At 43.0% G+C, this 11872-nt stretch overlaps 1 protein-coding gene across 1 annotated transcript; it reads left to right on the forward strand.

Moving 5' to 3' along the window:
• The first annotated feature begins 854 nt into the window (after nucleotides 1–854).
• LOC139461741 (tyrosyl-DNA phosphodiesterase 2-like) lies at nucleotides 855–9022 on the forward strand. The gene is made up of 6 exons (XM_071243201.1): nucleotides 855–1003; nucleotides 3976–4123; nucleotides 5055–5168; nucleotides 5982–6192; nucleotides 7211–7390; nucleotides 7878–9022. The coding sequence occupies exons 2-6, from the start codon at nucleotides 4017–4019 to the stop codon at nucleotides 8166–8168; spliced, it is 903 nt and encodes a 300-aa protein (XP_071099302.1). The 5' UTR covers nucleotides 855–1003; nucleotides 3976–4016; the 3' UTR covers nucleotides 8169–9022.
• The last annotated feature ends 2850 nt before the right edge of the window (nucleotides 9023–11872 follow it).

The raw sequence follows: 11872 nt of genomic DNA on the forward strand, positions 1-11872 counted from the left end.
CATGGTATCCCAATTGCGTGGATCGATGCTCATGATGTCCAGACTCGATTATTTACAGACCGCCGTCATATAGCTTGAATATTGCTGAGTTCGGCGTTAAACAACAAACAAACAAACATCACTGTGACAATCAATGGTCAACCAACAGTACAGCATGTGATTACCTATTACAAATTAAAGCATTAAATAGTGAAGACATTCCACACGTTTACTGCTCAAAGTGTATTGTCAGTTTCTTTAATTATTTAAATAAATAGAGCAAACAATTGTAAGTAGAAACTAACACTATGTATGATTTATATATATAGTTTTTCATGTTTTCCTTTTGTGTTTTGATGTGGCTCTAGTGACTTTTGGGGCACAGGGGCTTCTTGAAACGCAAGAAATAGCAGCTACAAAATAGTTGGTCATTCCAGTGTCAGTATACTATATTCTGACACTGAGTGTGACCATATATCTTGTAGCTGCTATTTTTTGCGTTACAAGTCCTTGTGACTTTGGGTGTGGTCCACTAGGGTGTCTGGCTCTATAATAAGAGTGTATTGACGTCTGGCTCTTTTGACTCGTTTCCCTCCAGCACGACCTCTGACATCAAATTTAATTCATTGTGTTTGTTTATATATAGGGCCCCGTTATGACCAATGTGATTGTCGGGGTATACAAGCGTTTATTTCTTTTTGTAGTTGAAACTGTCACAGGGTAATCCCGTTGTGCGTGGTATGGAAGGTAACAGCGACGAGGATCTCTAAAAATAGTCACTTCTAAAAATAACTTTTGTGAGCCTCGTTTTGGCGACAAAGGAATTCCTCAGAAGTATATGAGGAGTGGCGATCTATCCTTCGAATAGTCTGAATAAAACGACATGTGTCATGTCACAACAATATATTAGTGTCTGCACAACACTCACACTTGCAGTAAGCAACGTCTGTCCACGGACCTACTACGTACCAGAGACCATATACCGATCTATGTACGTACATAACAGTAAACATCTGGATTGTCGGTGAGTTTCGGGATTTTCAGTTGGTAGTTTAACATTCTCGCCAGAGAATTTAACATTGTACAAAACGTAAAAGGTTTCTACTTTAAACGACCGAGCGAACTGTTGTCTAAGATAGAAAGAATACTAGGTGTGAACTCATAGCTGTGTACTGCTCTGTAGGCCTCGATCGTCGCTGCTATACAGCAATCACTCGTCCAACAGTCACTCGCGGGAGAAATTGGTTTATACCGCCTCGGCCGCCAGCTCAGCTGTTATCGTAGATCTTCAATTAAACGCCCGGGTGTATTTTTCTTTCAGACCGTCTTTACCCCTTGGCGTTCAATCGTAAAATAGTATTGAGGAGGAATCCGAGCATTAAAACTACCTGGCGTCTAATCGAGGCCCCGTATTTAATCGAAACCATCCATGATTGTATTCGGGGTACGGCGTTTATTCGAGGAAATACGGTACTATGTTTCGGGCACACAGACAGTAAGAAAACACGCCCCCTTCATGTTTGCAGGTTCATAACGTTTGACAAAATACATTTGACATTTTAAACGAACTGCGAAGTGCCACCGACTGACGAGTATATACCCCACTCGGTTTGCCATTGCTGCGAACTACGAATGTATTGTAATATAATTTACATCCAGGAAATGAATTCTGATGATAGACCGGAAAACTCAATCACTTCTTCGTTTTAAATACGACACCATCGGTACAAATGGCTCAGTATCTTTGATATTAAACCATACTGTACCAGATTCACGTTGCAGCATGTAAACATGAGTAATGATGATATATAAGAGGAAATGACAGCCATTGTCAGTTTTGTTTTTTTGTTTGTTGTTGAACGCCTCACTCAGCATTATTCCAGCTATATGACAGCGCTCTGTAAATAATCGAGTCTGGACATTCCAGTGATTGACATCATGAGCATCGATCCACGCAAATGGGATACGATGACGTGCATCTCCCAAGTCAGCGAGCCTGACCACCCGACCCCGGTAGTCGCCTCTTACGACAAGAATAATCGCCTTTTACGTCAAGTATGGGTTGCTGAAGACCTATTCTACCCCGGGTCTTCAATGGTCAGTAAGGTATATTAAGTATAAAATACTTGTGTAAATTCGGCTAAATTGTGTTAATGCTGAGAGAAACACTTTGTTATAGTCATAGTTGAAAACGAAACATATGCGTAAAATATGTATTCAATAAATGTTAGATATACGAGGGGTGGGCGAAAAGTCAAGTGCCTAACTACAATGGACTGTGTGCATGGGTGGAGTGGCTTGCTTGTCGTTTTCAACATTATACCCTTTGAGATATACGCACTTCGGTTAATGACACTGGAGTGTCAGAGTTCCTCCTGGTGGTGTAGACGGGCCTCCACAGCGGAAGTGACTTCATCATCGTGCTTGCGTCCTGGTGGTGTAGACGGGCCTCCACAGCGGAATTGACCTCATCATCGTGCTTGCCCAAACTGTTCATTCTTGAAGTTTGGGAAGAGGTCGAAATCTCATGATGCCAAATCTGGTGAATATAGGGTTCAATGACTTCATGTATTGTAGCGCTAAAGCCATGGCGCCAACAGACTGGTGAATTGTCATGGTGGATCAACGCACCTTGAGTGAATTTTCCACGGTATTTAGATTTGATATTCATGACTGTTTGTTTTTGACTGCAGTTCAGAACTGTGTCTGCTGCAAAACGGTGTAGATTCTAACGAGAGTTCGAATCTGATCAGAAGTTAGAAGCATTGAACAGAGAATACCAGGTCTCTTACACAGTGCTGACCACAATCGCGTTAATTCAAAATGTCATGTCGTACCCTATTTTCAAACAATTGAGATCATAGCATTTGCTACGAGTAGTTAATGTCTTAAACAACATAATTAAGTTACATTCCCAAAAGAATAAAAACTCGATAAAAGGCGGGACTTCCATTATCTTGTTGTAACTCGAGAGAGGTGTTTGAAACGAACTGAATAAAATTTGCTAGGACTGCCAATTTGCCCAGACTTAGTCTCGCTTTAAGTCTGGCAACTGTACAATCTCATTAAAATCAGATCTTAGTTCTCGTTATCGCTGAACAAAGATCTGAGGACATCCGATTACGGGTCACGTCAGAACGACCTTTCATCCGACCAGATCATGAAAGTGACGGTCGGAATGAGTTGTCTAATCATGCAACCTCGAAAACGTTAATACGGGGTATACCGAACGACAGTTACGGCCCGTACGACTGATTCCGTCAAAATTACAGTCTATCTCCCGCTTCCGTGGGATAAACATTTGAACGGAGGAGGCGTTGCAGTACGTGGGAGGCACTGCCATACAATTTCTACCATTTATTAGATATTCCGGAATGTTCGTTTGTTCAGTTTTAAAAATTTTAATCGAGAACTTTGTCAACATATTTCTCAAGCGTAGTCTGAAAAGGAAGTCCCCAGGTTGAAACGGGTGCCGTAAAGCTCGAGAAAGCTGCATTCTCATTGGCTGATGTCGACTTCTTGTTAGTCATTTTAGTGGTCGGTTTACGTTCGCGAAAGGTCGTTCTGCAGTGACCCGTAATGGGAAGTCCTCAGATCTTTGTTAAGTGAGTGAGTTGGGTTTAACGCCGCTTTTAACATTATTCCAGTTATATCGCGGCGTGTCAGCTAATGTGGGAGGAAAGTCCGAAGTGGTGCAGGTCTCAGACGTTTATCACTTCGGTGAAACCCACGAGCACGGGTATGGTGCTGACAAACCTAGAAACATAATCAAGGCGAACCGGGATTCGAACCCATAATCATAGGTTTCTGGCGTGCCAAAGGGACACAACTCTGCACAGTGAATCGCGGCGCCTTAGACAACTGGGCCACCCGTGCGCCCCCACCCCCCTTTGTTAAACGGGAGCGAGAACTCAGATCTGATTTTAATGAGATTGGGCAACTGTAATGACTGTTTGCTCACAGGGTGAGGATCATACGCTAGAGTCTATGTTTCAGACCGCGCTGAGCGCTGAATCTCAGAGACAACGGCTGAACCAATGGGAGCGAAACAAAGCAACAGAGCTGACACAAAGGAGTACAGACCGCAGCAAGCCAGAGCTGAAGTCAAGTCGTACAGCAGAACAAAAGCAGTCAGAGCGGAGATGTAGGTAGAAAGGACTCTGTATATATGACGGAACCTTCCACTTGAAGGAGAGCTCGTCCTGAATCCTCGTCCAGGTACCCCAATAGCTGTGCTACAGTCGGCTCGAATCTGAACACCTTTTGCAGATTGTTAGTTGTCTAATTAGACCATATATTAAACGTTATAAGCACCCTGGCATTCGCGCCTGTTAGCACTCTACAGGTTTCTAAATCGAATACTGTATGTATCATTAACGATAGTTTACCTTGAATTCAAGATTTTCTAATGTGCGTATTTAATACATTATCATATAAACTGACACAACTGGATATTACTGAAACGCTATTCAATGTGGTGGCGTTGAACCCAGCTCACTCACTGCAGACTCCTAGAGAGGCACCTGAAACTGCTTTGTCGATAACAAAGTATAAATTTTAATATGGGTGTTTTTTTGTTTCAGACAGGTGTATTGTGAGGTGAGGTGAAATTAGGTTTAACTTCGCGTCCAAGACGTGCATGCACGTGTTTGCTTGTGTGTGTATGTGTATGTGTGTGTGAGAGAGAGAGAGTGTGTGTGTGTGCGTGCGTGCGTGCGTGCGTGCGCGTGTGTTTGTGTGTGTGCCTTACTAGACTGGACTGATGCCGATTTATAGTGCTAGCTCATTGAGATACCATGCCGCAGTTTAACATGAATTCCCCCTCTGAGACACAGTATATTGACTCCGAGCCGACCAGTCCTTGTTTTATCCCCTTATTGCCAAGCGCCAGACAGGGTATCAACAAGTACCATCTTTGAACGTCTGGTGATATGACGCGGCCGGGGATCGAACCCCGGGATGTATTGTGAAGTGTTTCAGACAGGTGTTTTCTGTAATGTTTCAGGGAAGGTCCTGACTGTGTTTTCTGTAATGTTTCAGGGAAGGCCCTGACTGTGTTTTCTGTAATGTTGCAGGGAAGGTCCTGACTCTGAGCCTCACCGCATCCGCCTTCTGTGCTGGAACCTTGATGGCCTAGACCGGCGATGTATCGAGGACAGGATGCATGCTGTTTGTGACACCATTAATAAGTGAGTAGTTTCACTTTCTAACAAGGGGCGGTCGGGTAGCCTTGTGGTTAAAGCGTTTGCTCGCCACGCCGAAGGCCCGGGATCGATTCCGGACATGGGTACAATGTGTGAAGCCCATTTCTGGTGTCCCCCGCCGTGATATTGCTAAAAGCGGCGTTAAACCATACTCACTCACTCACTCACTTTGTAACAAAAGAGGTCGTCTAAGGCTCCATGAAGAGTTGCGTCCCTTGGACACACCAGAAACCTATGATCGTGGGTTCAAATCTCGGTTCGATCCATTAATATTTCTAGGTTTGTCAACATCGTGCTCGTTGGTTTCACCAAAGAGGTAAGCGTTGAAAGACCTGCATCACCACAGGCTTTCCTCCCACATCAGGGGCGGTCGGGTAGCCTAGTGGTTAAAGCGTTCGCTCGTCACGCCGAAGACCCGGGTTCGATTCCCGACATGGGTACAGTGTGTGAAGCCCATTTCTGGTGACCCCCGCCGTGATATTGCTGGAATATTGTTAAAAGCGGCGTAAAACCATACTCACTCACTCACTTCTCCCACATCAAGCTGTCACGTAGAGATATATACTCGAAAACTGATCAAAGGGGGACCCAAATTACTCATTCTTTAAATTGATTAACATTTTAGGCATTGTTTGCCTAAAACTATATAAATCAACTCTGAATCAAAGACAGACATAGAGAATAGACGTACTATTACAGCGAAATGGAACAAATCAAAATCTCAACTCAATAAAAAAGCTGTTAGTGTTTAAAAAAGAGATATTTATTTGTAAAGTGTATTTAAAATCCTCACTTCAGGGAGAAGCCCCACGTAGTGTTCCTCCAGGAAGTGATACCCCTCACCCTCCCTATCCTGGCGGAGGGGTGCGGCACGTACCAGGTGATCCCAGGGGGAGACAACCGCTACTTCACTGCTATCATGCTGCGGGTTGGACATGTACAGTTTGAGGAAAGCTCTGTGACTCCTTTCCCCACTAGCATGATGCTAAGGAACCTTTTGTCAGTCAAGGTAAGATATGTTGGTGCAGCATTGAAGAGTCGTCTTCTGATTTCAGTAACATTTAAGACTGATTCATCTTCGTATTTCTTTTGAAACAAAACTACAAAGACACATTGCGAACCTGCTTGTACAAATCAGGGTGTAATTACAGAGGTGCCAAATTTGGCAGCAAATAAGTTGTTTAAAAACAACCAGAGAAAAATGACGACAGGTTCTACCTCCCAAAATATATTGTTTGGTAGACATGTTTCATGTCGTTCACCAAATATTTGTTATGCGACTTGTTTGGCATCCTCCCGAGGCAAGGGCGTTAACTGACTATAAAAGTTTCCACCCTTGCCGAACTAGCCTGGAATTTCCGTGGCTATACGAGTTATGTCCTTTCTTTGTCCCTCCTATTGACCAATCAGATTCCATCTCTTATATCACTTGCAATTGCTTCAAACAAAATGGCGACGCCCAGTCAAGTCGATCTGATTGATAATCAAGATCTTTATTGTAGTAAAACCGGTCTTACCCAGCTAAGTGAATCAAATCACATGAGCACCTTGATTAAAAACGTGAAAAAAATTGCAAACTATCTGTCGACGCCCAGTTTGATGTACACATCCTTTGCAAATCCTGCAATCGACCGAAATCTGCACGCTGAAACCCATGTTGTTCGTTACCCGATTTTGATTGGACTATGCATTGACTCGTTACTCCAGCCAAAATATAACTCCACAATCTCAGCCTAGTTCGGCAAGGGTGGAAACTGAACTTTTATAGTCAGTTAACGCCTTTGCCCAGGGACGATGCTTGTTTGGCTGCTCCCTACTCAGAAATAAATGTGTTTCAAACACGTACACCCTACTATATCGAAAATTGAATGCTGGCGCTAGAAGAACGTATCTTCTTTATTCCGGGATACATTGTGTTATGAACTGAAGTCTTGCTGAAGCATTTATATAAAAAAAGTCCCTCTTTGAGAGATTGCTCTACGATTTGATGATGGATAATAATAGACCTTTATGTTGTGTCTCTGCAGTGTCGTGTGAAGGGGATCAGGTTTCAGATGATGACGTCACACCTGGAGAGTCCAGTTGGTGCGTCCAACCACAATGACGAGAGGAAGAGACAGCAGGTGAAAGCATTTGAGGCGATGAAAGAAGCAGATCACGACAGAACTGTACTATTTGGCGGAGATACAAACATGATAGATGAGGAGGTAAAGGCATTGCATACACATTTCTCTAATAAGGGCAATTACCCATTGACAAATATTTGGAGTAAGTGTGAACAGTAAATCACATTGTGTCACCGCCCTCAACATTATTCCATGTATATGACGGCGTTCTGGAAATAATCGAGTCTGGACCTCAAAGACCTTGAGAGTGACTCAAGCATTGTATTCTTCAAAGGTCAGGTGTGAAGTAATTAACAATGTTAATGGGTGAATACAATTATCGTGCAGAATATTTCAGATTTTTACACATTTTAAGAGTGACCCTGTATGTTACTGAAACCCATCTTCCCGAGAGGGAAAAGACCTAACTGACTAGAAAAGTCCAGTTTCCACTTTTAAAGTCTCTTGCTTCGTGAAGATGCTGAAGCCTTAACCAAACCTCAATGTATTGTCGTTTACCACATTTTTTCTTTGTCCGAGTACAACTATCCAATGACTGTAAATAAGTTCTGTCTTGTCTGTGATCCAGGTTGGTACCTTGCCAGAAGATATCTACGACTTGTGGGAGACAACTGGCCAACGTGCAGATGCCATGTACACCTATGACACGAGGACAAATGACAACCGAGCGATACCAGGATACAAACAGTTCATGAGGCTAGACCGACTTTACATACGGCATAGTAGGCCCATGTCACAAGTGACACAAGTGGATTTTGAACTCGCTGGTACTGATAGACTACCATGTAACAGGTTCCCAAGTGACCACTGGGGGATTCAGGCCCATTTCAACATCAACGGTGTTCCCAAGCCGACATGAGTGCCATACTGCTCAACAACTGCTGAACTTGTAAACAATCCAAACAATTGTATTGACTTGTGCGACTGTACTTACCTTTATTTTACAAAAAATAAGTTAGAGAAAAAGGTTGTCTTTACTCATCAAATTGTTGACAATTGATGCCCGTTTTCAGACAATTGTTAGATAAACGCATATGTTTTACATGTACGTATACATTATTTTTTAAAGTGTTTGGCAAAGCGAGCGCCTATGTATTATGTTTTACACAGTCTTTGGACTTTTGCACATGGCACTTCCTACTCATATGGGACTGTGGGTAGCCTAGTGGTTAAAGCGTTCGCTCGTCACGCCGAAGGCCTTGGTTCGATTCCTCACATGGATGCAAAATTTGAAGCCCATTGCTAGTGTCCCGCGCTGGAATATTGCTAAAAGCGGCGTCTCACTCACTCACTCACTGCACACGGCACCACCTACTCACATAATAATTATGACGCCGAGTAGGACAAATTTCTTGAGTATAGAAGCCGCGATTGTTTATGCTTTACTGTAATTAGCAGAATCATTGTCCAGAACACGATATCAGTTTGAATGAACCTGTTTCTCAATAAGCCCATGTTTAACAGTTTTCCACTCATTATTCAAGTTGGGTAACGAGTGAATCCTTACATATATATGCATATACATTATATGCATATCTGACACTATTTAACATATAACAAGGCATGCACTTCGTGAACCAGGAAGGTCTACTTGTGTACACTACATCCCGTGTTATTGACAGCATGCATGATATAAGCCTGTCTACCCAACCGTAGAGGGAACTTGAAGTTGAGTATAGATGCATGTATTTTTATTAGATTTTACAGATTAAAATAAATAAACACACAAAAAAGGTTTGAGTGATCCTGGCACAGTCAGGCTGATAAGGTTCGTCAGCTCAAGGCCCTTGCCCCCTACACGCAGCCACGACAGCGAATGGGACTTCTCCAAAGTAGCGCTGCCTAAACTAACCTACCAAGAGATTCTTGGAGAATGTGCAGATACCTCAACGCTTCAGCCTTCTGCATTATCCATATTGTCAGAAGGGCAGTGTTCCTGGCAGCAAACCCCCAATGTCAGGCACCAGATTGGGAGGTACCAAACTGAAGGCACCGAGAGTCGGACAACTTGGTGCTTTGGATGCAAGTAGGTGTGGTGACCGTGTCTTTGTGTTGTTCCCTATAAACGCTTTGATATCAACTAGTCGCCACACAGAGCTACGGACTGCCCACAGTGTTGTCCCGATAGACTCTCGATCCAAATCTGCATCGAGCATCTGACGACAAATGCAACATGATTGAAACTTCCTAAGAACGTTGTCTTCAAATACAAATACATGCAATTTAGAATGCTCAACAATATATCATAATAGCAGGGATTTTAGCGCGGTATGTTCTGAATCAGGAATCTGTTGGGAAAACACCAACCGCAGCTCTGTGAAGCGATGAGTAAAAATCAAAACCGTTTAAACGTTGGGAGCAGCACAGGGATAGCCGCAGCTAGGCTGGGGGCCAACAATCAGTGGTGTTGGATTGGCCAGTAGAAAGATTGTTATTTACATGTAGTTGTCTGAAGTCAATACAAAGAATCTGAAAAGATGATGAACTTTTCTAATTTTCTCGTTTGGTTTGACAGATGAAAGCCAGTTAAAAAAACAAACAACTTTGGCCCCGGGGGTGAGAAATTACCTACTATAGTGATTTGGTAGTGAATGAAACTTGGAATAATACTTGTGGGATTATGTTCCTGTTTCGTAAACCAGTGGATGTGTGTCTGCCTGTTTAAGTGAGTGAGAATGAGATCTTCTTTTGGCATTTAGCAAGAAGACAGAAGCTGACATGTTGATATGACCGTGCGATCAATTGTAGTTGAAGCGGTGGAATCATAGTAGGCTACATCCCGGCTTGTTCAAATTTGCAATTCAATGATGCAGTGCAGAGATTGTTTCATACGGCGTGTAAGTGGGAGGTTTCACCAGGTTACACTGACACTCACTCACTCACTCACAATCACACTCACACCCACACCGACTCTGACTCTGACACTGACACTTACACTCACACACTCACTCACTCACTCACTCTATCACAATCACAATCACACCCACACCGACTCTGACTCTGACACTTACACTCACACACTCACATACTCACTCACTCACTCACTCACTCACTCACTCACTCACTCACTCACACTCACTCACTCACACCCACACTTACACTCACACTTACACTCACTCACTCACACTTACACCCACACTTACACTCACTCACTCACTTACTCACACTTACACCCACACTCACACTTACACTCACTCACTCACTTACTCACACTTACACCCACACTCACACTTACACTCACTCACTCACTTACTCACACTTACACCCACACTCACACTTACACTCACTCACTTACTCACACTTACACCCACACTCACACTTACACTCACTCACTCACTCACTCACTCACTCACTCACTCACTCACTCACTCACTCACTCACACTCACTCACTCACTCACACTTACACTCACACCCACACTCACACACTCACTCACTCACTCACTCACTCACAGTCACACTCACACCCACACTCACACTCACACTCACTCTGACTCTGACTCTGACTCTGACTCTGATACTGACACTGACACTGACACTTACACTTACACTGTCAATAGAAAGGTCTCTTTAAGCTCCCAGGAAAGGTCTAAACCCTTCATGATAAACATGGTCAAATTTCTTTTGTAGGCTACTCCATACACAATTGCACCATAATCTTAGAGTGTATTAGATGTCTGTTTAAGTGACGGAGGGTTGTCGGTCACATTCCCAAGTCGGGAAGACTGCTTTAAGGTATGTTATGTGTGGTAAGAATGCCAAATATACACATGCTAATAATTATTGTCACCTCATAAGGCGCATATATATATATATATATATATATATATATATATATATATATATATATATATATATATATATGGGGGGGTGACAATACTTATCAGCATTTGTTTATATGAGGCCCAAGAATTCGGCCTCATCTGCTTTCGTGATGGGACACTGAAAAGGAGACACCGATGGATTTGCGAAAACGTATAAATGGGGTCATGTTTTCACTAGTATTCCCCTTAGCCTACACAAGTTCAAAGAAATAACATATTGAGTACTGGGAAGATAGATATTTATCCCTGTCTTCTATAAGGCGAGCCAGTAGCAAGGAGCCAGGAGCCAGTAATTTTCGTTTGACCTCTGTTTCATATATACTGAACCGCAAAAGAAACGTCATCCCAAGTAACATTGCATGAAAAGTTGTCATGTAAATACCTGTATTTTTTGTCTAAGTTTCTAAAATGTAACTCCACCTTGTCCGGAAAAATGAAATTTGATGATAAACAAACAAAGCAGACAATAAAACCGATCGCCCAAACGCATCACGGCAACGGCCATGGTAACCCGATGCACGTGAGTTCGGTGCAAATTGAAATGCACATGCGTTCCCCCATTTCTTGCTCTATAAAAATCCACCCAGATCGGATAACATTCATTCGTTATTGAATTGCTGCCACATGCCAAGATTGACAAGAAATCAGCGACACCAAGCCCTTGGACTAGTGCAAGCTGGACAAACCGCCCAGCAAGTAGCCAATGCATTTCAAGTCCACGAAAGGACCATATACAGGCTC

Source organism: Haliotis cracherodii, unplaced genomic scaffold, assembly GCF_022045235.1.
Source record: "Haliotis cracherodii isolate W230 unplaced genomic scaffold, xgHalCrac1.p SCAF_1, whole genome shotgun sequence".
In the NCBI taxonomy this organism is placed as follows: domain Eukaryota; kingdom Metazoa; phylum Mollusca; class Gastropoda; order Lepetellida; family Haliotidae; genus Haliotis; species Haliotis cracherodii.

Excerpts from the sequence above, each read along its gene's own strand:
- LOC139461741 (XM_071243201.1), top strand. The coding sequence starts at position 4,017 with ATGGGAGCGAAACAAAGCAACAGAGCTGACACAAAGGAGTACAGACCG. Across the intron at positions 4,124-5,054 it reads AAAGCAGTCAGAGCGGAGAT|GGAAGGTCCTGACTCTGAGC; the intron begins GTAGGTAGAAAG and ends GTAATGTTGCAG. Across the intron at positions 6,193-7,210 it reads GGAACCTTTTGTCAGTCAAG|TGTCGTGTGAAGGGGATCAG; the intron begins GTAAGATATGTT and ends GTGTCTCTGCAG.